Source organism: Trachinotus anak, unplaced genomic scaffold, assembly GCF_046630095.1.
Source record: "Trachinotus anak isolate AG129_WGS33_773 ecotype Australia unplaced genomic scaffold, CSIRO_AGI_Tana_v1 ptg000012l, whole genome shotgun sequence".
NCBI lineage: Eukaryota > Metazoa > Chordata > Actinopteri > Carangiformes > Carangidae > Trachinotus > Trachinotus anak.
This window is the reverse complement of record NW_027273863.1, coordinates 26,639,290-26,664,035: the sequence shown is the minus strand read 5'-3', so window position 1 is coordinate 26,664,035 and position 24,746 is coordinate 26,639,290. Positions and strand designations below refer to the sequence as shown.

At 43.5% G+C, this 24,746-nt stretch overlaps 3 protein-coding genes across 8 annotated transcripts; all 3 read left to right on the top strand.

Moving 5' to 3' along the window:
* The first annotated feature begins 1,156 nt into the window (after window positions 1–1,156).
* Window positions 1,157–15,670, top strand: vcpip1 (valosin containing protein (p97)/p47 complex interacting protein 1). Its single transcript, XM_071492809.1, has 3 exons — window positions 1,157–4,004; window positions 8,452–8,538; window positions 10,011–15,670. Exons 1-3 carry the CDS (start codon window positions 1,355–1,357, stop codon window positions 10,802–10,804), a joined length of 3,531 nt encoding a protein of 1,176 aa, XP_071348910.1. The 5' UTR covers window positions 1,157–1,354; the 3' UTR covers window positions 10,805–15,670.
* Window positions 15,671–16,482: 812 nt separating this feature from the next.
* On the top strand, window positions 16,483–18,345 carry LOC139629883 (zinc finger protein 121-like). The gene is made up of 2 exons (XM_071492817.1): window positions 16,483–16,775; window positions 17,024–18,345. The coding sequence occupies exons 1-2, from the start codon at window positions 16,604–16,606 to the stop codon at window positions 18,214–18,216; spliced, it is 1,365 nt and encodes a 454-aa protein (XP_071348918.1). The 5' UTR covers window positions 16,483–16,603; the 3' UTR covers window positions 18,217–18,345.
* A 2,812-nt stretch (window positions 18,346–21,157) lies between these two features.
* LOC139629886 (zinc finger protein 892-like) lies at window positions 21,158–23,891 on the top strand. 6 transcript variants are annotated; one of them, XM_071492822.1, is made up of 4 exons: window positions 21,160–21,453; window positions 22,077–22,424; window positions 22,509–22,592; window positions 23,669–23,891. In XM_071492822.1, the coding sequence occupies exons 1-4, from the start codon at window positions 21,282–21,284 to the stop codon at window positions 23,803–23,805; spliced, it is 741 nt and encodes a 246-aa protein (XP_071348923.1). In that variant the 5' UTR covers window positions 21,160–21,281; the 3' UTR covers window positions 23,806–23,891. The 6 variants fall into 6 exon arrangements, with proteins under 6 accessions (XP_071348921.1, XP_071348923.1, XP_071348922.1 ...); XM_071492825.1 differs by having other exon boundaries at window positions 21,162–21,453; window positions 23,394–23,891; XM_071492821.1 differs by having other exon boundaries at window positions 22,077–22,592.
* The last annotated feature ends 855 nt before the right edge of the window (window positions 23,892–24,746 follow it).

Here is a 24,746-nt window from a genome sequence, read left to right as displayed (position 1 = left end):
GTGTACATGGTATTGCACAATGAGTTTCAGTCACACCAGATGGCAGCAGCACTGTGTGAACCACATTTCTCCAAATCTCTGAAACAAAGTGCAGCTTGGTGGGTAAAATATTTGCTGTACTGATCAAGTCACTGAAATGAATACAGTAGGCTTAGGGCCCTTGATGTGTATCATTAAAACTAGGCCAGTGTGCAACTAAGCATTAAACTAACAGATTTCTGTTGTTTTTCCAATACTTATTCTAGTATGACCAGAGAACATTCCTCATGTGAAATGTGTATTATATTTGTCTTTATTAATTACCGTTAGAATTGAACTTGTTTTTATTCTGTCAATCATCTGACACGGAACCACACCAGATGGCAGCAGGCTGTGTGATCCAGGTTTCCACTAAATCTTACCTAAATGAAGTGCAACTTGTTGGATCAAAACTGATTCCGTATTGTTTAAAAGTCGCTCGACATTTATATAAGTCCTTCAGTCTTGTATTTTGAGTTGTCTGAACTACCCGACGAGCAAAGAATCATTAAATTGACAGATTTCTGAATGAAGTTCGACAACCATAGCTTTCTCTCGAAGTCCAGACTCAAGGCGGGTAATGTTTATTTCTAACAACGTCGTCGGATGTCGAGAGTTAGCAGCCCAGCTTTTGTGTAATGATTGTAATAATTGATAATCTATATGCATGTTCTGTATTTCGTTTGAGCTATCCAGTAAGCTAGCAGGTGAGCTAACCAGTAAACTCCAGTTGCTGTTGTTATGCAGTACCGCTGAGCTCAGAATCAGTTAGATTTATACCCGAATCATCCAAACCACCACAAAACTGTATGGATACATACGGATAAAATCATTTTAATACATTTTGGGGCCAAACTCAAAACGTATAATCCATCCATTCTGCCCAAACTGCCTCATTCAGCTTCCTGACTTCCTGACACAACAAAACGTCGCTGCGACGTGTTGCATTCTGGTAAATGTAGTCAAATGAACTATAATTTTGCTCATTTTTATTATTTCATAATAGATACAGGTTTCAGTAAATACGTTTTCTCTCATTGACAAATCATGTCGGCACAAATAAAATAGAAAATACAGTCACTCGTGCTGCTGTGTGTAAATATTTAAACGTGGTTACGCAACAGAACTACAACTCCCACATTCTGGCGTCATTGCGTGTCACGTTTAGCAACGGTCAGTCGCTCAAGAAAAAAACAGCCGCTTCCGTGTTGTTCTTGTGTTATTTTGGTAATAACTGTCGTTAGCGGGGTCCGGGCTCGTCTGACGGTCTCGCCGGAGTGTGATTATCATGATTTTGTGAAGCTGACAGACAGTTTCAGCTTTTTTTCCACCCGAAATGTCGCTGCTACAGAGCTCAAAGAAAAAAGACAAGCGTATTTTGTCTGGTACCTGCCCAGACCCGAAATGTCAGGCGAGGTTGTTCTTCCCCGCTCACGGCTCCGTTAGCATCGAGTGCACCGAGTGTGGTCAACGCCACGAACAGAAGAACCTGTTAAACGTCGAAGAAGTGACGGATCCAGATGTTGTGCTCCACAATCTGCTCAGAAACGCCCTGCTTGGCGTCACCGGGGCCCCGAAGAAAGGGACGGAGCTGGTGAAGGTAATGGGGCTCTCCAATTACCACTGCAAGCTCCTGTCCCCGGTCCTCACCAGGTACGGCATGGACAAACAAACCGGCAAAGCCAAGCTGCTGAGGGAAATGAACCAAGGTGAGATCTTTGACTGCTCGCTCCTGGGAGACAGAGCTTTCCTGATTGAGCCGGACCATGTGTCCACCATGGGCTACGGCAAGGACCGGTCAGGGAGCCTCATATACCTCCATGACACTCTGGAGGAGGTTAAGAAAGCCAATGGTAACAGAGAGTGTCTCATCCCGGTCCACGTCGATGGAGATGGGCACTGCCTGGTCCACGCCGTGTCCAGAGCGCTGGTGGGCAGGGAACTGTTCTGGCATGCCCTGAGAGAGAACCTCAAACAGAACTTCAAGCAGAACCTGGACCGCTACAAAGCCCTGTTCCAGGATTTCATTGATGCTGCAGAGTGGGAGGACATCATCAATGAGTGTGACCCCCTGTTCATCCCACCTGAAGGTGTGCCGCTTGGACTGCGCAACATCCACATATTTGGTTTGGCCAACGTCCTCCACCGACCCATAATCCTGTTGGACTCCCTTAGTGGAATGAGGAGCTCTGGGGATTACTCAGCCACTTTCCTGCCAGGGCTGGTGGCCGAGGAGCAGTGCCGGGGGAAAGACGGGAAGCCAAACAAACCCATCTGCATCGCCTGGAGCAGCTCCGGCAGGAACCACTACATCCCTCTGGTGGGAATCAAGAACACAGTGCTTCCCAAGCTGCCGGCCAGCCTGCTGCCGAAGGCATGGGGCGTCCCTCAGGAGCTTATCAGGAAATACATCAGGCTGGAATCAGATGGGAGCTGTGTGATTGGAGGCGACCGCAGCTTGCAGGATAAATATCTGATGAGGCTGGTCAACGCCATGGAGGAGGTGTTCATGGAGAAGCACAACATCCACCCATCACTGGTGGCTGACGTGCATCAGTATGTCTACAGGCGGACCGGTGTGATCGGCATCCAGCCTGAGGAGGTGACCGAGGCAGCTAAGAAGTCAATGATGGAGAACCGGCTGCACCGGTGCCTGATCTGCAGCGCCCTGTCTGAGCTCCACGTCCCACCGGAGTGGTTGGTTCCCGGTGGGAAGCTCTACAACTTGGCCAAATCCACGCATGGCCAGCTGAGGCCGGACAAGAATTACAGCTTCCCCCTCAATAATGTGGTCTGCTCTTATGACCCCCAGAGAGACGTCCTCATTCCAGACTACAAACTTAGCTCCCTCAACACCTGCAACTGGTGTCACGGGACGTCAGTCCGTCGCATCCGTGGCAACGGGTCGGTGGTTTACCTGGACGGGGACAGAACCAACACCCGCTCCCAGGGGGGGAAGTGTGGATGTGGCTTCAAGCATTACTGGGAGGGAAAGGAATATGACAACCTCCCTGAGGCCTTCCCCATCACACTGGAGTGGGGGGGTCGGGTGGTGCGAGAAACTGTGTACTGGTTCCAGTATGAGACTGACACAGCATTGAACAGCAATGTGTATGATGTGGCTATGAAACTGGTCACCAAACACTTCCCTGGGGAGTTTGGCAGCGAGATCCTGGTGCAGAAAGTGGTCAACACCATCCTGCATCACACTGCCAAGAAGAACCCAGATGAGTACAACCCAGTGTCTATCGACGGAGCTCATGTCCAGCGTCTCACCGACACCACAGAGACTCAGCAGGTGGCGGACCCCCAGCCGCCCACTAAGATCATCCTGACTGGCCAGAAAGCAAAGACGCTCCACAAAGAGGAGCTGACGATGAGCCGAGCGGAGCGCAGCATCCAGCAGAGCATCAGTGAGCAGGCCTTCGTCACTCAGAAGCGACGGACTGACAAGCTGAAGCAGGAGCAGAAAGGACATGGCCGGGCGTCTTCCCCCAGCGGGTCTCCAGAAACCTCCTCCTCTTCAGCTCCTGCCACGCCCACCAAATCCTCCTCCCCCTCCTCATCCTACAAGGAGAAGAAGATCCGTGTGACCACCAGTGACGGCAGGCAGGCCATGCTGACCCTGCAGGCACACACCACCTTCTCAGAGCTGCAGAGGAGCATTGCCAACCAGTTTGGTGTGCCGCCGGCGCAGCAGTGCATCCGCTACGGCTTCCCACCCAAAGAGCTGGTGCCCCCAAAGGACAGCGAGGAGAACGAGCCTGTGGTGCTGCAGCACGGTGACAGGGTGACAGTGGAGATACTGAGGGGCCCCGAGGACAAGAGCCCTGCGGCCTCCATCCCTCGCGCCTCCAGCTCGCACTCCGCCCTGCACTCGGTGAAGAGCGATGACGCCGTGACGTCCAGCAGGATGAGCAGCCGGGAACTCCAGGACAGCATCGACCTCGAGATGTCCTCCCTCTGTCTCCTAGCAACCTTGATGGGTAAGAATACAGAGGAGTGTGACATGTAGGTCATCTCCCCTGAGGTGTCACCCCCCCACCCCCCCCCAATGAAACCTATTTTACAAAAACACTGAGTTAAGTTGTGAGAGCAGATTTTATGGCAGAGATAAACTGAGTCACAGTATCCAGGTATCAGCTGAAGTGAAGCTTCCATTAGTGATTAATCTATGAATATTTCTTAAATAATCAACAATAGACTTTGAGTAAACACAATCATGATTCACTCAGGTGATATTAAACAGAGAAAAGCAGAGCTTATTTGAACATTGGGTAAAATATTTTAAAACATTTAAATCAAATTTTACTTCATAAATCACCAGTTGATTAAATTGCAATCAAACAATTTGTCACTTAACTTAATAGTTTCAGCAAAAGATCATGTTCACATAACAAATCTGTGTTATTCCTTTCGTCAGAATGTTCATGTATTTCACATGTAAATGCAGCTGGACCTTAATATCAGGTTAACAGGTTGATTATTTCCGACTAAGACTGAAGTTAGTTTTACTGATATGGAACCTCCAGTTGAAGACATGTACAGTGACTCTTAAACTGGCTGAAACAAGACTCGATTCGTTCTGAAAGCGGGGGACCCTGGGACAGATTCTTATCAAATGAGGCTCAGTGGTCTAATTTGTCCTTTTGCTTTAAGATGGTTCATTACAGAAAGTGTATGAAACCCATGACCAAAATACTCATACATTCTGTCATTGTGTTACTTATGGATGGAAATAGAGTGGAAATAAATTATTCCCCTTTTTGCTGGGGACCCCCCGGGAATTCCTTCGACTGTGAGAACCTCTGTTCAACCACACAGACCGCTGAAGCCTCAGATTACCTTTACATTAACGATTATGGATTTTGTCCCTCGTCGCTTTCATCAGAATCGTATTAGGAAGAGATATCTGAATGGCCAGTACAAACAGGAGGAATGATCATAGTTGTAATTGTTTGAAGATGGACATAAACAGTTGTGAACCTCTCCTCAGGCAAGGAGCTCAGGCAGCTTGGTACATCTGAGCTCAAGCAGATGTGTCTTCATCTCAGTTTGCAACATCTGGAGTGAGTTTGTATCTGTTCACGTCTCTGTGTTGACGTTGAATGTGCTCACGCTGCCTCACGCTATTAGACACAGCTGAGCGGCTGTGATGCCAAGAGGAAGCTGTTGCTGTTTCACTCTGCTCACAGGCTCCGGTCCAGGTGTGCAGCACATGTGCACACTGGCTGCTGATTGCTCACAGTAGGCAGGTGAATAACACGCCTGCAGGTATCCAATGAGTGGCTGATTCAGCTCACAGGTTGCAGGTGACGCCCATCATGGTGTCTGTTTCTGATCAGCTGCCCTGAATCCTACCAGAAAAACTGTGTGTGTGTGTGTGTGTGTGTGTGTGTGTGTGTGTGTGTGTGTGTGTGTGTGTGTGTGTGTGTGTGTGTGTGTGTTCTGTAAATGTGCTGACTCAGGCATCTCACCTGCCAACAGGGTCAAAGGTCACGGCTGCATTCAGATAAACAGATCAGCAGGCCAGCAGGCAGCGTGACAGAGAGCGTCTGTCGATATTCAGGGAGGATTCATCTGCACTCTGAACGCTCTGCAGGCCTGACGCTGCATTTCCTGTTAGCAAGAGCTCATATTCAATAATCCTCCTGTCCAAGACAGAACAAAACAGCCGCTCATCAGTCCGTCTTTCTAACGTGGAGCTCAGAGTTTTCACATGAGAGGTCATACAGAGTATCAGCAGAAATGTTTCGATAGCAGACGTACATAGTATTTGATATTAGGTACTTTTAAACTACTTTTCTTTGCTGTCTGATAATTTATGACTCCCCTCATGTTGACTTTGTTGAATTTAAAAATCAAAGTATCTGTGACGTACATATAAACAGAAGAAATGTGTCATTGCCAAAAAAAGAAAATGCACCGTCACTCACGTGTAATTAAATATTCAATCATTGCATCAGTGAGCATAATTTTGATGCCATTCTAATAGTGATAAGATATTTTAAGGGATTCTTGTTTGATAAGATAAGAAGGTCAGTGTATTGTTCATGTTTATATTAGAGCTGAAACAATTAGACAATCAGTTAATTAGTCCATCAAGAGAAAATTAATGAGCAATACGTTGAATCATTTTAGTAATTTTTTTTAAAGCAAAAACACAGAACATTCGCTGACAAAGATAATGGACTAGAAATACAGGTACAGCTTGGCCCGATGCATCAAAGGAAACAACAGAGCAGCAGAGAAACTGCGCAGCATCACAGTTAAAAGCAGCTTGTCTGGTTCTGACTCGAGGTTTTTACCAGCTGACTGTTTCCTAAAGATCTAAGAGCCCTAATGGGTTCATAGTCTTCAAGGAGATTAGATATATATTTTGGCCCCATATTGTTAAGTGATTTATAAACTAGAAGCAGCACTTCTATTCTGTTCTGTAGGTAACTGGGAGCCAGGGTAAAAATTTAAGAGCAGGAGGGATGTGCTCACAGCTCCTGGTTCTTAAACAAGCAGTGGTCTTTTGGACCAGACAAGAGATCGTACTGCTGAACATGAAGGAGGGAGAGAGCTTCTCTAAATCTTGTCTGGACACGTGACTCCTCATTCTGTCTTAAATGATAAAATGCTGATTTAGCTTTTGCCTTGATGTGGCTCCTGAGGATTTCTAACTTGGGGTTTGTCTTTGTGGCCCTGGAATTGAGCTGAACATTAACTTTCATTCTTTTCTTCTTGTTTCCAGATACAATGTTTTCTCTCTTGTCTTAATTTAATTGAAGGAAACTTAATGACCTCCAGCTTTTTCTTTGCTGTGAGCACTGATAGAGTGAGTCTAAGGGACCATAGTCATTTGGTGAAAGAGCTGAATAAATCTGAGTGTCGTCTGCATAGCTGTGACGAGCAACATCATTGTCATGTATGACCTAGAGGGAGCATGTACAGGTTGAATAGGAGCGGCTCAAGAATTGAACCCTGGGGGAGTCCACTGCACACGTCATGGTGATCCTGTAAGATTTATGGTCACTAGTAGAAACAGCCTTCCAGATATGATCTAAACCAACTGTGGACTGTACCTGATAATCCACCCACTTCTCCAGTCTGTTGAGATGCATTTTATGGTCCACAGTATCAAAGGCTGCACTATGTTTGACCTCATCAGGCTTTTATCAGCGCAGCCTCAGTGCTGTGATGTGGTCTGAAGCCAGATTTAAATCTGAGTCTGTTTGTCATTATTTCATATTGAAGGATTCCGGCTGTCTTTCGTCAGAAGTGGCTTAACCGGAGTTCTCAGATGGTTTTGGAGGAGATGAGTTAGCCACTGACAGTTTTTAGGTATTAATGTCCAGTCTGGGATAAAAAAAAAAGCAGCTCAGTGAAGCTGTCAACAAAATTTCTAGATACTGAAATGATTTTTTTACGCGTCACCTGTCTTGCTAATGAAAGTTAGGTGTGGCTGGCTCAGTGAGAACTGGTGCACTGTGACTATCATCCAGCCAGGGTTCACTTAAACATGTAAAATCACACCTGTAATTAGCGACAAGGTCGCTCATTAAAATGTTGGTGAGGGACTGAATGTTCAGCAGAGCTGGTTTTGTAGACGAGTGCACCGTTCTTTCTGTCCTTTCAACACAGGAACAGAGACTCACACACTCTGTGTGTGCTTGCAGTTCATTTGTATCACTTCAGTTTTGACTTTTAAATCAGTGGTTTATATGACTGTGTCAAGGGTTTATTTTAATTTTGTATGCCTGTGTGACCGCTCATGTTGCTGCTGCTGTTGAACTTTGACAGCGGTGGTTAGCAGAGCAGCTGCACCGCCAGACGAAGCTGAGCAGCAAAATATTCTCATAAATGACAAAGCAAACTGCAAGAACAGGGCCCAGACCGGAGAAAAGGAACTTGTCCTTTCAGACAGCAATCAGGCAGCTGTCACTTTGATTTCATTTCATTACGCTTTGAAAGTCGGCTGTTACTTGTCTTCCTGCTCTGGACAAATTGTGTTTTATTGTTGTGCGGCAGTTTCGTGCTACAGACTGCCCACAGGAGTGCACATGCTCTGATATATCATGCTCTCTTTAGAGCATCATAACTCCTCAGTGGTCTGAACTAGAGACATGCCGTTTTCTTTCTGGTAATCTAGACAATCTGTGCTGCATTGAATGACATGTGTAATTATTTGAGGTTGTGCTGAGGATGCATCAAACTTGATGATACTGTTTAAGAAATGACAACTTTATAAGGCAAAACGAAAACAGAAAGGCCTTACTGTGGGTCTCAGAGGGTTCAAACTGTTGTGCATTGTTACAGCTGCATGAGGAGTAATTGACACACCCAGCCTGCAAACACAGACTCATTTAAACCTTGTGGTGTGTCTAGAGTTGTAGCTGGTTTGTTAAAACCTCGTTAACTTGTGTGAACTGTTTCTCTCTCTTCCAGGTGAGGATGTTTGGTCGTACGCAAAGAAGCTGCCGCACTTATTCCAGCAGGGTGGCGTCTTCTACAACATTGTCAAGAAAGACATGGGTAGGTTTGTTATCACAGGGATTTTTAGATGAAGTGATCATTGGCTGCCTCATACAGCATGTTTACATGCACTAAAATTACCAGCTTACAGTCAACTAATCTGTTTTTTGTTACATGTTATGGAAACCAGAAACTGTGTTTCTGTAATGAGAGCAGAAGATGAAATAAACCTGGTTAGCATATCTACGTTTCTGCTGCAGAAACAAAGAGTCAAGACAGGGAAGGTATTTATGTGAAAGCAGAGTTGGTGGGATTAAAGGACAGATCATTGCGCGCAGAGATGCATCCTTGAATTCAAAATAATTAAATTCAAACTGAAACTGATGCCAAGTAGCCTCCAGAAGTCTGATCCGGGTGAACATTTGATCGACTGTCAAATGTCCAGGAGATGAGAAAAAGTGCTCTCTCACTGCACAGCCTGTGACAAAGCCCTTCATGAAGCAGCGTCTCGTATCATTGATACGATGATGGATCCCAAATAAGGTGTCATCACTGACCTGGAGTAATCAGGTTACAGCAGTGCCTCACCTGATTTCTCCCGGTACTCTGGTTCTCCTCAGGACTGACAGAATTATGTCCTCACTGTAGCACATTAAATATTATCAAGTATTAATAGTAGTGATGGAGAAAATGAAGCTTTTAATCATTGAACTTCATGGAAGCATTTCATTCTGTCACATGGTGACATCTGCTGATCAAGCTCTGGTACTGTTGTATTTATAGAAGCATTAACTGCAAAAACTCATGATGAGACTGAGTGAAAATTTAAGTGAAATCATCCTCGGTGTTTTGTTAAATAAGGATTATATGATAAAAAAGAAACCACTTTTAAACAAAGTATGGGATGGGATGGGTAAGTATGAGAGGATCTGATCCCTTCTTCTGATTGGCTGACTGTTTACTGAGTGATCTAATAAAATGTAGCAGATTTCAGGTTAACACTCAGAGAAACCAAATCCTGCAAGGTTGGATGGTGGGTCCAGGTGGGCGGGGCTTGGGGCGTGACTGAGAGCAGTGACTGCTTTGTTGTGACATCACAAAGTTCCAGAAGTCCTGACGGCTGGTTTTAAGGCTCAGTTTCTGAATATAGGCTGTGTGCATTTCTCTGTGGACTGAGGCTTTGATACTTTCACAGTATTAATATAGAACCTAGACCTGCTTTATGATCACAAACACATGGACATAGGACATTTAATACTTTGTTAAGCTTTTAGTCCTGTCTTAGTCTTTGGTTGATGAGATATTTAAATCAACATTTTGTTCATTTCATACTGTAACTACTAATGAACTACATTTTAGTGGAAAGACATTTACACTTAGCAGAGTTGTTATCAGTTTAACGGTTTGTGCTGGCATCAGTATAAAAAACTTCCCTCATTCTATTTCATTCCCATCATTTTAGATTAGATAGAGAGAGAAATATTGTTTCTGATATTGTGTGTTGAACAGTCCCTGATCGCCCTCTCTTTCAGGCCTGATGGACGGGAAACACTGCACGCTGCCTCACCTGACAGGGAAAACGTTTGTTTATAACGCAGCAGAGGAGCGTCTGGAGCTCTGTGTAGACACTGCCGGTCACTTCCCTGTCGGCCCTGATGTGGAGGAGCTTGTGAAGGAGGCGCTCATGCAGCTGCGTTCGGAGGCGGCCAGCAGGGGCAGCAGAGAGGGGAGTCCGTCACACGGCGTGCTGAGGCTGGGCAGCGGCGGCGTTGTCCGTAAGAAGGAGCAGCTGCAGAGTGTCACCGCCTTCCAGGGTAAAGGTCACTCTCTGGGCAGTGCTGGTGGCTCCTCCCCTCCAGAACACCGGCCTATCACGCGCCAGCACAGCAGCGGCGTGGACCTGAGCGCCAGCGTGTCCAGAGGCCCCCCAGACTTGTCGGACATCCCCGAGGACACTACCAGGGAGCTGGTCCGCATGGCGCCCGGCTTCGTCACCATGAAGGACGGTCGCGGTCTGGACCCCAGCCTGATGGAGCAGCAGCGGAGGAAGCTACAGGAGATGGTCTCCTCCATCCAGGCCTCCATGGAGCGCCACCTGAGAGAGCAGCAGAGCGCTGCAGCCACCGGGGGCGGGGCCGGTCAGGAGCGGGCAGGCGGGACTAAGACGGGCGCAGACCAACCAACATCTACAGCCAGCCACGAAGCTCCAGGTGCAGCAGGTGTCTCATCAGCTGGCAAACCTGATGGAAAGGCAGAGGAACCAGAGGAGATGGAGAGCCAGGACGCCGGGCAGAGCAGCACCACCGAACCCATGGATCACTCCTGATCACTCCTGACCCCCAGCACCGCCGCGCCCTCACCCGCCCGGCCAGCATCTGTGGGTCATAACGCCTCAGGTCGGATCCTAAAGCTTTGGTCTTCATCGTGTTTCGTTGTCTTTACTGCATGACTAAAGAGCGGGCCGACCGTCCTCGCCGCACTGCAGGCTCGGGGTGGGACATCAATCGATAAGGCGATATATTGTGACACACTGTGTGCGATACATCATTGACACTCTCACACCACTATCACAGTTGTGTTGCAGTACTGAAGCTGTTGCTGTGTGTGTTTAAACTCTATGCACCTTGGTCACACCCTCTCATCTCAGCTGTCTACGACTAATGGAGTAAAATAAACGCAGCTTCTGATTGATTCCTGAGTTTGAAAGAAATTCTTTGTTTTTTTTAGGATGAGTTTTTTTCTTTAGTTGATGATGTATCATAAACAACTGTCTTACAATATATCGCAGAGTCTCTATGGAGACAGACTTGTATCTTTAGCCCTGTGAGTCCCACCTGCAGACGTCTAACCCTCTCACTATAAACACGCACCGATATCCGAGGAGGAGAAACTACTCGGACTCTTGTGTGAGACGCATTCCTGTAGATAGAAAAGTCCTCTGAGTCTTAATCTGCCGCCAGGAAGGAGAGCTGCTGGTTGCCGGCAGCGTAACGTCCTGCAAACATGCTTCCGTCAAAGTGCACGAGAAGTGCACAGGCCTGTGTACGCATCAACGCCTTCATCACCGAAATCTGCTTTTCCACCGTCCGTCTGTCTGAGGGCCACAGGGAGGACTCTGGATCTGTGTTTGCTCGACTGTCTGACTCCTTCATATAAAATTACATTTTTTCCCTAATGGTCACAATTGAAATTCACCAATTACCCCAGCTCCAGGCAAGTAACAGCTGCTGCAGTCTGGACACTTGTGCCACCTGCAGTTAAAGAGTGTCACTGTTTTTGGTATTTTTTTCTACTTGTGTTTGTCTGTGTTTTATTAGTTACATTTTAAACCTGTAAAATGTTTGTTTTGTTTACTGTTTAACGCAGCATTGAACGTAACGTCATATATCTACAATCCACAGATTGCTGCAGACATATCAGACTCTGCAAAGGCCAATAAATAACAAGAAATGATGTTTGAAGTCCTTTAGGAGCATTGTTCCACAACCAGAAGGCATTGACACATTTATTTTTGCACTTTAAAATACTTTCAATTACATTTAGTGTTCACAACCCTTTTATACACAAATTTAAATGATTCTTCGTATGAAAAACATGTTAATGATGTGTTTTAATGCTGAAGAAAGGAGCGATACGTAATGTGATTAGCCTTAAAAATACTGTATTGGTCGGGCTCCAGTTGTTTTACAGAAGCCAAACAAAGATGATTAATGTAGGTTGATTTAGTTCTATTTCTTATTTTGAATATTAAACCTGCAAACTTTGGTTTTATTAAAATCCATAATGTTTTAATAGTGCAACAGTTTACTCTGCACAGTAGAGTCTCTCTAAAGATAATTAATACTATGAAGACACATTTGTCAGATGATCAAGTGCCTGGAAAATCTTCGTTTGAAACCTCGTTCACACGGGTAAAAATAAATGATACTCACATTTATAAATTCATCAAGAAGCAGCCAGAAGCTGAAAGCTGAAGCTTGTGTAAAACCACAGTCACACTGAGAAAACGGCTCTCGTCACCCTCATTAGCTGCACGTGGCACATTTTTAAAATCGCAGCAGCTGTCAGTCAAATGAACCAGAGTTTTGTCAAAATAAAATGAGATTTCTTTTTTATTTTTTAGGAATCAAACTACAAGAATTTGGAAGAAAGTAAAGTTGCTCAGCAAAAGCCTGAGCAGAGGTGACCTCAGGTGTGTGAAGGTGTGGCAGGTTGGTGCTGCAGGTGTGAGCTCTCTTATACTGAATGTGTGAGCAAGTTATAAAGCAGATTGCAAATCTCCTGTTGGTCAATAATTAGTCGACTGAGGTTTACTAAACATCCAAACATCAAAGTGCTGAGAACGTCCTCAGTGAAAGAAAACCAGTCATGTATTTTACTGTTTTTACAGAAATAACATTTTACCTTAAATGTAAATTGTAGCCAGTGGAATGAAAAGAAGAAGGATGATGATGATGATGATGAAGAAGAAGTAGGGTTTCTCTCGAAAATGCCTGTTCAGGCTTCATGAGTTATTTTCTTTCTCTGTGCTCTTAACATAGGTCACATTACACCCCTCCCCCACTCCCTTTACAGAGCAGAACACAACCAAAGATAAACCAGGTTCAGGTTTTCAGTCCAGTTTTAAACCAGTTTGTGGACCTGATATTTGGTTAAGAAAACTCCCCCACAGGCCTTTGTGTTTCTGTCCTATGCAAAAATCTACACTGAACTTCCAACAACACTTAGAGTTTATGAGGTCCACCAGCTGGAACTGAGTCAGTCTGATCCACGTCAGTCAGTCTGGAGGATGTAGTCTGTGCTTCTGTTCAGTTGTGTCGCGTAAGAACAGACTGATATAGTTGTAACTAGTTGTTCCTGATAAACTGCTAACTGAGTACATGAGAGAATTATTTACCTTCCTGTTGGTCATGACTCACCACTGGGGGGCACTACTACCAAGGTCAGTCTGTTAAATTTGGCATTGTTTTATTTTTATGGCATTTTCTCTTCAGTTTGCAGCCAAACGTTCATTACTGTGGGACGAACAGCAACAAGACCTGTTAACAAGCTGCAGGGCTGTGAGCTCTTCTCATGAGCTTTCCTTCAGTTTGGACTTTTTACATCTCTACACCTGAGTTAACACAGATGAACACAGCAGGAGCTGGAACAAAGTCTATGGGCTTTGTTTTTAAAGAAATGTCAAAGACTTCTCTGTCCTCCAGCTACAGATTAAAGCGTACGTGGACAGCCTTGTCCTCAAATTCAAAAGTAGGTTTGACTGGATTGATTCATGGATCTTAGACAAAAAAAAACCCTTTGGTCTGTGTCTCCTGCTTTATTTCCAGTGAAGTGAAATCTTAATCATATTTGAAACAGTAATTTGGTGCTCTTTTAACATGACAGTGCCCCCTGAGCTCGGCCATATCCAACACCCTGAAACATGGACTGTGAGCCAGACTGATGCTCTGCTGTCCGAATGGGAGTAAATCTCTGAAGAGAGAGACAGGCTGTTAGAGCAGCAGGCTCATGAATGTGGTGTCACCCTCACCTTAGTCTGTCACATGTGGCTGAAACGCTGGAGTTTCCACACACGTCATGTACATTTCCTCAGGTGTTCAGATGTAGAAACGTCCTAAAAAAAGAAAAAAAAGCTTCTTTTTGTGCAGTTTCAGTTTGTTAAGGCTCATCTTCTTGCAGGGAAAATGTTTTGAAACAGCAGCATCTTTGTCTTCATTTAGACACTTCAACTTTTGTGACCATTTTAATTTTGATTTCCACCTCCACCCTGTGCAAACTGTTTGTTTTATTACATTAGGAAAAGGCAACAATTCAAGCCCAGGTTGGCTCTTTTGGGCTGGGGCTGTCTTACCACTCTGAATTTCAGAAAGCAGAAGGAGTGTTGCATGTTAGTGGGAGACAGAACAGTGCAAGTGTTTCTTGGTGAAAACAGCAGCTTATATCCACGATTCATCAAAGCAAAACAGGGATGAAATAGGAGGCCGGACAGTTTTAGAGCTTCTGCTTTGGTGTTTGGAAGAAAACAACGTTGGATGATTCGTGAGGAGTCCATGGTTCCTCAGGTGGAGTTGTGATTGGATGCTCATAAAGACCTCTGCATTTTTTGTGTTGTTTTTTTTTTTTTCTTCTTGCGGTGGAGGTGGTGTAGATCTCGATCCAGAGCAGAGCTTCACCTGACCCACAGTGAGGCTCAGCGTCCAGAGCAGAGGCCTGAACGCTGACCCTCGTCTGACAGGATGGCTGAGCTCAGAAATTAACGGCAGCATCTTGCTTGTTTTTATCGGAACACGTTGTGAATTTAGGAGGGGTTTTCCGCCAGAATGTAGACTTCATGCTAAGCTAAGTTGTTTTGTGCTAAAGAGCCATGAGAGTGGTGTCAATCTGAACATCTAACACTCAGACAGAAAGTGAATTAGTGAAGTTATTTCCCAAAAATGTCAAACTGTTCCTTTGAAATGACAAGAATGAAAGTCAGTTTACGCTTTGTTGCCAACAAAAAGTTTTTCCATGTCCATGTTGTTCCTGAAATGACATGGCACCGATGGAGGAACTGATCATCAGGCCTTAAAATCTGTTTGTTTTACACTGAGGCTCTGTCTGTTTTACTTTAACTGTGTCTGTTTTGCCTCAAACTCCACCTATTCAAACTTAAATCCTCATGTTTGACTTTAAGAAATCTTTTAGTTTGACCTTTGTGCTTTGTGGTTTTGGCAAAAAAAAAAATCTCAATCAGAACATGTGAATCACAATCCTTCTGTTTTTCAGCACTCTGACGTTATTTTGCTGTTGAGACGAACAAATGTAAGACTTAGCACTTTGAGAAAAAAGAGGGAATGTTAGTGTAGCAGATTCACATTAGCTGAACATCCACCAGTCAGAGAGGAACCCGTCGGTCAGACGAATCAGAAGGGAGAAAAGTTTGCTCAGACAACGCTGCTGTAACAGACTTGAAGTTTTTCTTTGTGACTGCTGTACTAATGACATGAAATGTAATCCAGTTGTATAATAGTATATATTGTAGAATACTTGGACCTGTACAGAAACTACAGAAACACAGATTGTTCAGTTCCTTCAGCTCTTTTTGTTAATTTCTCTCTGGTTTGCTAATAAAATATTGATGATACACGGCTTCAACATCGCTGTTTGCATGTGTGATGAATTTTCAACCACAATAATAAAATCACTTCCTTCACTTGTTTTTGTATTTTGTCGTCACTGACAGATTTTTCCTGTTTGTCTGTTATGGAAGAAGAAAAAAAGTGTTTGTTCATGTTTGACACAAAAACATTTTATCACTGTTCACATCCATTTTCTGAGGTCGCCACAGTGTTTGTGAATGTGTTGGTGTGTTTTTCCAACTTTCCAGACAGACGACGGTTTCAGTTTATTTCAACAGAACACAGTTTGAGGTAATTAAATCTTCATGTCTTCAAATTTCAGAAAAAACGTACAGTTCACAGTTCAGTTCAGTTTATTATTATTATTTTTTCTGTAGCGCCAAATCATAGCGTACAGTTTCTCAGGGCTCTTTACAGAGTACAAGAGGAACCACACAGTTTCACCATGAGCAGCACTTGGTGACAGTAAAGAGGAAAACCTCACGGAGAACCAGACTCAGGGTGGGCCCCGTTCTTCATGGAGTTACTAAGACTGATGAGGTGACATGAATCGTGAAAATTTGAAGCTGCTTTAAAATTGATATGGAGCTGTTGTCAGAACAACAAGTTCTAAAACTGCAAATGCCAAGATTACTGACAGTTAGCTGTCTCTAAGTCTTGAGGTCATTTTCAGATTTCTCATAGATATAATGAAAGGGACCGTTGCACATTTTCCTTGGTTTTAAACAAAATTGTTGTTTTATGAAACAACTCAACACCAGTTAAATGTGGAAGCACAGAAAAAAAATCAAATTTCCATGTAAAATGAAGTGACACAGATTTACAACCATAACTGAGGGCGGAAATTAAAGCGAACTCACGTCCACTGCCGGAACTTCACGGTGTGACACCCAGCGGAAGTAAACAATGACCACCAGCAGCGTTAGCGGTGTGGATGTGAGGAGTTAGCTTGGAGACGGTGGTGTAGCTGTGTCCCAGGTGAATGTTTCAGTGGTGATGAAGCAACGATGTCTTCAGTTCAGTGTCTGAGAGAGTTTGTCAACCAGCGACTAACTGCTGCTGCTGAAGAAATATTCGGAGTCTTTGAGAAAACTATCGTCGAGTACGAAGCAGAGCTCGGTCGTCAGCGCAGACTGCTGGATATCGTCTGGAAACCAGAAGTGAAGCTGCACAGGACAGGTCTGTGGAACCAGCATGAGGGAAAACTAGCTCAGGAGCTTATTGTCTTAGAGATCCGGGATTAAAACGTGTCTGATCGTGGTTCCCTCATGTTCCACTTCTCATGTAGTCTTCAATAAACGGCTTATTATTTCATCTCACTGGTGGAGTGACACAAACGAACAGACACTATTTAACCTCAGTGTTGCTGCTGCTTCTCATGACCCTTCACATTAGCACCCTGTTCCTCATGTCCCTCTGTCCCCCAGAGCTCCCACAGCAACATGTCCATAAGGAGGAGGAGGTTCTCACGGAGCAGCAGCTCTGTAACCAGCAGAGGAACTCCAGTCTGGACCAGGAGGAGCCAGAGCCTCCACACATTAAAGAGGAAGAGGAGGAACTCTGCAGCAGTCAGGAGGAAGAGCAGCTTGTACTGAAGCAGGAGACTGATGCCTTTATGTTGACTCCTACTCATGAGGAAAGAGACCACAGTGAAGCAGAACCAACCAGAGACCAGCAGCTCCTCTATCACAGCTCTGCTGTAGCTGAGAGCCAAGACCAGGAAGGAAGCGAGCATGTCCACCCAGGATCAGCTAGAAATGTAGAGACACAGCCAAAGAAGAGACGCCACAAAAACACAAGTCACAGTAACAATGTACACAACTCTCCCACAACAAGGAGTCACTGTGACACTCAGACAGGTACAAAGTCTTTAAAATGTGACACTTGTGGAAAAACATTTAAGTACAAGTCCCAATTGAACGTGCATCTGAGAACCCACACAGGTGAGAAACCGTACTCCTGCAACACCTGTGGGAAAAGTTTCAGTCAGATATCAACATTGAATGTTCATTTAAGAATCCACACAGATGAGAAACCATATCCTTGCAAGACATGTGGGAAAGGTTTCAGAACCAGTACAGCTTTGTCGCTCCACATGAGAACCCACACAGGTGAGAGGCCATACATTTGCAGCACCTGCGGTAAAGGGTTCAGATGTAGTAGTGACCTGTTGGTCCACATGAGAACTCACACAGGTGAGAAACCATATTCATGTAAAATATGTGGGAGAGCTTTCAGGCGCAACAGTGTCCTAAAACTTCACATGAGTATCCATACAGGAGAGAAACCATACCTTTGTAAGACCTGTGGGAAAAGATTCTGTAGAATCTCGTTATTAAAATGGCATATGAGAATCCACTCAGGTGTGAAGCCATATTCTTGCAAAATATGTGGGACAAGTTTTTTATGCAGTAGTGTCTTGAAAGTCCATCTGAGAACTCACACAGGTGAGAAGCCATACACCTGTAACACCTGTGGGAAAAAATTCAGTCAGGGATCATCACTAAATGTGCATTTGAAAATCCACACAGGTGAGAAGCCGTACTCTTGCAAAACTTGTGGGAAAAGATTCAGTCGGATAACAGATGTGAAAAAGCACATAAGAATTCATACAAATTAAAAGTCATATACTTACTGAACATGTGGGAGAGCTTTCAGAAAACTGGCAGTCCACATGAGAAGAGCCCACACTGGAGAGAAACCACATCACTGCAACACCTGAGGGGAAAGATACTTGTGAGACATGTGTCTCAGTTGAGAAGACATAAAAGGTCACATACAGGCAGGTGGGCTTGGATTCGTAAAATATGTGGGAGAGGGTTCAATTGTAGTGATTCATGTACCAAACACACGAGAACCCACAGAAGTGAAGAGACACATAATTGCAGCTTTTGTGGGAAAAGTTTTTCTCAAATCACACGGTTGAAAAAACACCTGAGAATCAGTTTACACAGGAAAAACCATCCAGATGAAACTTGTGTGGAGAAGAGTCCACCAACTGAATCAGATACACTTTGCAACAGGTACTTCTCTGTAAAGCCATTTTCCACATATGAAGTCTTCACGGTGTCTGGAGATAGTCTGTGTGAGAGGCGATCACATCCACCTGACTGCTCTTATTTCTGTGCTCTTTACCCCTGTGTTTTGGCTGCTGTAACGCACAAATTTCCCCGTGGTGGGATCAATAAAGTCCTATCTTATCTTATCTTAAGTAGTCTGTTTGGTTTAAGGGAGGGGTGGAGCATGCAGGAGGCAGGACAGAAACATCAACACGCCCACTCGCTCTCTGTGCTGCTGCTACCTGCTCTGTTCACACAGCAGCTCAATCTGACTTTACACAGACTCTATACAGTGGATCTGGCAGGAAGTCTGGTCAGTGTAAGTTCAGAGTTGCAGTGCATGTGTGAATACATAACTTGTTCTCCCCCTCAGTGGTACAGACCTTGAGTCCCTGCAGTTTCCTCTTTTTCCCTCCAGTAAAGGAAACACTTGATTTTGGCAACATCTGTTTTTTGTTTAACCCCCTCTGAGTTACAGTGATCTACTCTTTATGAAGTGCCTGGAGAAGTCAGATACTGTATATCATTGTGCTTAAGGTTTTATTACTAGTTGTGTAAATGTCAGACACCACTGTTCTCTGTAAACCGTTGCCTAGTTGCCATCTCTCTATATCTGCAGACGTTCACAGCAGTTTGCTTTTACATATAAATCTCTCCTTTGGCTGGTTCCTTCTCTGAAATGTGCAGAACCAAATTCATTATGGCCTCCACTCCCTCAGTATGCTACAGATGTTGGTCCTCAGAGTTACAATAGAATTAGGCAGCATTTACATCTGCTGCCACCTTCTTACTGGAACTATCTACAGAAGGACTTGAAATTGTACCTGTTTATGCATAACTAGATTTTTTTCCTTTACCTTCTATTGCTTATCAGCTTATCATATTGTGTTCACTCATTTGTAGTGTGTGATAGTTGACTTTGTGTTGTTTGTGGTTATTTATGTACCAATGTTTATGCTGCTCTCTTAGCCTGGTCACTGTTGAAAAAGAGATTTTAAGACAAGTAAATGTAAGACATTGTATTAGACATATATTCAATATATAAATATATATTTTAACTATTTCTATGGGTTTTTTTTACATGTTCACTAAAAAATTTTGGGATATTGTGTGTGTGTGTGTGTGTGTGTGTGTGTGTGTGCTGTAGCATCCAGGCTGCCCTGAAGAAGTAGCACTGCTGAGTGGGTGCATTATACCATCATGTATTGCATTTTCAGAAGTATTTCTTTAAAACAATTCTAATCTTGCAAATCTTGGAAGGGTGCTTGTTTCACAGTGAGTGCAGAGTTCACACAAATGTTATTGACTGACCTCTTAAACACATTCTTCTTTCTCTGTTTTTATATTTAGCACTTCATACTACTCATATGAATGGATTGTGAACACTGAAGCTTAGAAACCCTCTGCTGCTGTTGGGTCACTTATGTTGTCGTCCAGCCAGCTGCACTCTTTTCTCTTTTGTCCAAAACATTTCTTTTGGTTTTATATTTTTATGTATTTTGTGATTGAATCAACTTGTCACTAGAGGTGACACAAAAACAAGATGTAGAAGATGAACCACGTGGTTATGTAGAAGGTGATATATACATAAATTGACTTGCTTTTGTCAGAGAAATATAATAACTATGTCAAATATTTCTTCGTGCTGGTCATTGACACTGATGTTCCCACAGTGGTGACTGAATGATTACAGTGACTGTTGTGTGCATTGAGTGTCATCTACCTAAGTGGTAGTGATCAGTGCCTGAAGGAACCTGAGCAGTCAAATGCTTTTTTACACATCTCATGTATTTATTAACAGTAAAGCTTTGTGAGGTTATGATGTAAGAAACTGAAACTACAAACTGTTCATCAAGGCTGCAGATAGGTGGGACTGACATCCAGAGAGAAAGTAGAAGAGTTTTTTTCAGAGGTCAGTCATAAACAACAGGTGCTCTTAAAGCATGATATAATACAGTTTGGCAGTTTAAATAAATAGAAGTGTTTCATATTGAAGAGGCATATTTAAAGAGGTTGAATGTAGACTACATTCAGCTGATGTCTATTTACTTTGATTTGAATAACATTTTAAAAACAAAATGTTACACCCAGCACAGGTAATCAGCCGAGGATGACAACGCATCAGGTACAGATTAAAGAGTTATTTATTACAGCCATTCACTTTTACAATTCGTCTTCACCCAGCTCGACCTCCTCTTCCTCTTCCCCAGGTAAAGCTGACAGGACAGGGCCACGCTCCACTGTTCACCAGCATCTACTGCACTTTCTACTGAGTTGACACATTCCTAAAATTTACACAAGTGACAAGCTACATCACCCTGCTAGCAAACAGACAAACAAAGAGAAAAAAGAAAAAAGAAATGAAAAGGGCGGACGAGACAAACAAGAACCCTATAAAAAAAAAAACCCTAAACCAAACAAAGCAGTTCCACAGCAGGAGTGCCAGTTACAACCATAACTGAGGGCGGAAATTAAAGCGAACTCTCGTCCACTGCCGGAACTTTACAGTGTGACACCGAGCGGAAGTAAACAAAGGCGCGCGAGTAGCGTTAGCTGAGAGGAGTTAGCTTGGAGACGGTGGTGTAGCTGTGTCCCAGGTGAATGTTTCAGTGGTGATGAAGCAACGATGTCTTCAGTTCAGTGTCTGAGAGAGTTTGTCAACCAGCGACTAACTGCTGCTGCTGAAGAAATATTCGGAGTCTTTGAGAAAACTATCGTCGAGTACGAAGCAGAGCTCGGTCGTCAGCGCAGACTGCTGGATATCGTCTGGAAACCAGAAGTGAAGCTGCACAGGACAGGTCTGTGGAACCAGCATGAGGGAAAACTAGCTCAGGAATACTTTCCATCACTGCTGAGACAATTACTCGGCCTATCTGTGAAAACAAAGGCGTGTATTACAGAAGCTAGTATACAAGCCCGGCTGAACCACCACAGACACATAAACGACTGTTAACACGAAATAATAAACTCTACATTTATGTCAAAACAAATCTTTACAGCAGCTTCTCCCCCACTGTCTCAGGGCCCATGACTGAGCGCCAGTGTCTGGTGTCTTTATATCATATTTGACATTTTACATTGGGAGTGAAAGGGTGCACTACCAGCAAGCTAACACTGGTTAGCCAAAAGTGAAACGAAGGCAAAAGTTAGAAATTAGCTGACATAAGCATTCGTCCGTAAATACTTGACACATTCAAGTTCAGAGACTCTAAAGGTAGAAAAAGTGTATTAAACAAGCTAGATAGTTAGATACTGCTGCTTACATTTACTGCAGTGTCTCAGTTTGCTTGTGTGACACAGGGGACCAGAGACTTGAGTTTCTTACTGTCGCTTCTGTAGATCCCTGCTAATGGTTTAAACTTTAATTTGTTTGCTCAGATGTCTGTTTTTCCATCATCACATTAGTAACCTATGTCTCCAGAGCTCCCACAGCAACATGTCCATAAGGAGGAGGAGGTTCTCACGGAGCAGCAGCTCTGTAACCAGCAGAGGAACTCCAGTCTGGACCAGGAGGAGCCAGAGCCTCCACACATTAAAGAGGAAGAGGAGGAACTCTGCAGCAGTCAGGAGGAAGAGCAGCTTGTACTGAAGCAGGAGACTGATGCCTTTATGTTGACTCCTACTCATGAGGAAAGAGACCACAGTGAAGCAGAACCAACCAGAGACCAGCAGCTCCTCTCTCACAGCTCTGCTGTAGCTGAGAGCACAAGTCACAGTCACAATGCTCACAACTCTCCCACAACAAAGACTCACAGTGACACTCACACAGGTAAAAAGTCTTTCAAATGTGACACTTGTGGAAAAGCTTTTAACTTTAGGTCCAAACTGAATGTACATCTGAGAATTCACACAGGTGAGAGGCCATACCCCTGCAACACCTGTGGGAAAAGATTTAGTGACATTTCAGTGTTGAGAAGGCACGTGAGAATCCACACAGGTGAGAACGCACACTTCTGCAACATCTGTGGGAAAAGGTTCCATCAGAAAACACACTTGCAGAGACACATAAGAATTCATACAGGTGAGAAGCCGTTTTCTTGCAAAATATGTGGGAAGGCTCTCAGAACTAATACAGGCTTGGTGGTCCACATGAGAACCCACACAGGTGAGAAGCCGTACCCATGTCACACCTGTGGGAAGCAGTTCAGTCACAAATCAGTACTGACTGAGCATTTAAAAATCCATACAGGTGAGAAGCCGTATTCTTGTGAGACTTGTGGGAAGAGATTTTGTACAATGTTGTTATTGAAACGTCACTTCAGAAGCCACACAAGCGAGAAGCCGTATTCTTGCAAAACGTGCGGCAAAGATTTCAAATGGAATGCTAGCCTGAAACTTCACATGAGAACTCACACAAGCGAGAAGCTGTAACTTTTCAGCTCCTGTGGGAAAAGATTCAATCTGAAGCAAAACTTTGAAAGACATGTAAGAATTCATTCAGATTAAAAGTTACTAAAGAGAACATGTGGTGGAGCTTTCAGACTCAGTGGTGAATTGACAATCCACACAAGAAGAGCCTGCACTGGAGAGAAACCACATCACTGCAACATAATTAATTGAAATATAATCAAAATTGCAAGGTGGCATTATGGCCCGACAAAAAAGGCATCATAATCATTTTTAATTTTTCACAGTATCTTAGTTTAATGTAGTACAGTGTCAGCAATGTCATCAAGTGTTGTTAAACCAGCCTCATTTTTCCTTCATGTGACTGTATTACTCATATTTCTGTTTGCAGCTGTATTTCTTTGAAACAACTGTAATCTCACAGATGTTGGTATTGAAGACTGTGGGCTTGTGATGTAAAATCCTGGGACTACTTTATCCACTACAGCAACTCTGGTTAGAGAGTGAATGTAATGTGTTTGTGACTGAATCACCTTGATAGAGCTACTTTTGTGGAAGAATTTTGATGCTAAGAATATTCCCCAAATCTGAGCCTCAACACATTTCTGTCTCTGAGCACTGCAAGCAGTTCCTTCCATGACATGGCTTTTTCTTTTGTCTTGTCAGCTAAAGGGGACTTTACAAAGACAGGTGTGTGCCCTCCCAAATCATGTCCAACAGTTGAATTTACCACAGGTGTTCTCCAGTCAAGATGTAGAAACATCTCAAAGATGATCAAGAGGAATGAGAAGCACATGAGCTAAATTTCAAGTGTCATAGTAAAGGGTCTGAATACTAATGTCAATTTCATATTTCACTTTTTCCTCTTTAATAAATTTGCAAAAATATACTGAAGTTTGTTTTTTCATTTTGTCATTGTGGGGCAGTGACTGTAGTCTGGTGAGAGGAAAAATATATTTTTGAATTATAGCAAAAGGCTGCAACAGAAAAAAAATTGAAGGGGTCTGACCTCTGACTGCACTGTGTGGAGGTGTTTCTGATTAGAGAATCAGTGGAGTGAGGAGAAAGGTCTCAAGCAAAAGCCCCTTTATTGCTGAGTACTGGTACAGGCTTTGGTCAAGACAGGTCAAAACTACATATATGTATATTTAATGTATATATATATATATATATGTATATATATATATATTCTTAACTCTGCCTAATTATGACATTGATTGTTGTCAGAGGGCCAAGACTGCATTTGAAATAAGATACTGATATAATTTTTGAACACTGGTTAAAAACTTATTTTGAAGTACGGTATTTTACTTAGAACCATTTTATTTAATTTTTATATACACTATGTTCTTCTACTTTACTACATTGTATTGTTTATGTTATCTATAGTATATAGGTCTATTTAACTACATTACACGGGTAAATATACTTTTTAAACCATCCATCAGTATGCAAACCAGGTTAAAAAATAAATTTTTCTCCATCTCAAGCAGTTGGTACAAAAATGTTATTCATTGCGGGTGAACACAAGTGGACCACTCCCACATATTTTGGCTGTGCCCACAAATTCAACCTTTTTGGAATAATGTGGGTCATCTAGTCTCCAGGATCCTGGGCTTTAACATTGACGTGTCATTTTTTTCTTTGTTCCTGAAAGCTTATGTAAAGGGGACATCTACCTCTCTAAAATCTTTTTGGTGAAATGCAAGAAAGCAATTACCAAATGCTGGCTTCAGAGAGGTCC

What these genes read in the sequence shown, in the direction of transcription:
- vcpip1 (XM_071492809.1), top strand. Translation starts at nt 1,355, where the DNA reads ATGTCGCTGCTACAGAGCTCAAAGAAAAAAGACAAGCGTATTTTGTCT. An exon ending in TCTCCTAGCAACCTTGATGG is followed by an intron (nt 4,005 to 8,451) that starts GTAAGAATACAG and finishes TCTCTCTTCCAG; the next exon opens with GTGAGGATGTTTGGTCGTAC. An exon ending in CATTGTCAAGAAAGACATGG is followed by an intron (nt 8,539 to 10,010) that starts GTAGGTTTGTTA and finishes CCTCTCTTTCAG; the next exon opens with GCCTGATGGACGGGAAACAC.
- LOC139629883 (XM_071492817.1), top strand. Translation starts at nt 16,604, where the DNA reads ATGTCTTCAGTTCAGTGTCTGAGAGAGTTTGTCAACCAGCGACTAACT. An exon ending in AGTGAAGCTGCACAGGACAG is followed by an intron (nt 16,776 to 17,023) that starts GTCTGTGGAACC and finishes TCTGTCCCCCAG; the next exon opens with AGCTCCCACAGCAACATGTC.
- LOC139629886 (XM_071492820.1), top strand. Translation starts at nt 21,282, where the DNA reads ATGTCTTCAGTTCAGTGTCTGAGAGAGTTTGTCAACCAGCGACTAACT. An exon ending in AGTGAAGCTGCACAGGACAG is followed by an intron (nt 21,454 to 22,076) that starts GTCTGTGGAACC and finishes CTATGTCTCCAG; the next exon opens with AGCTCCCACAGCAACATGTC.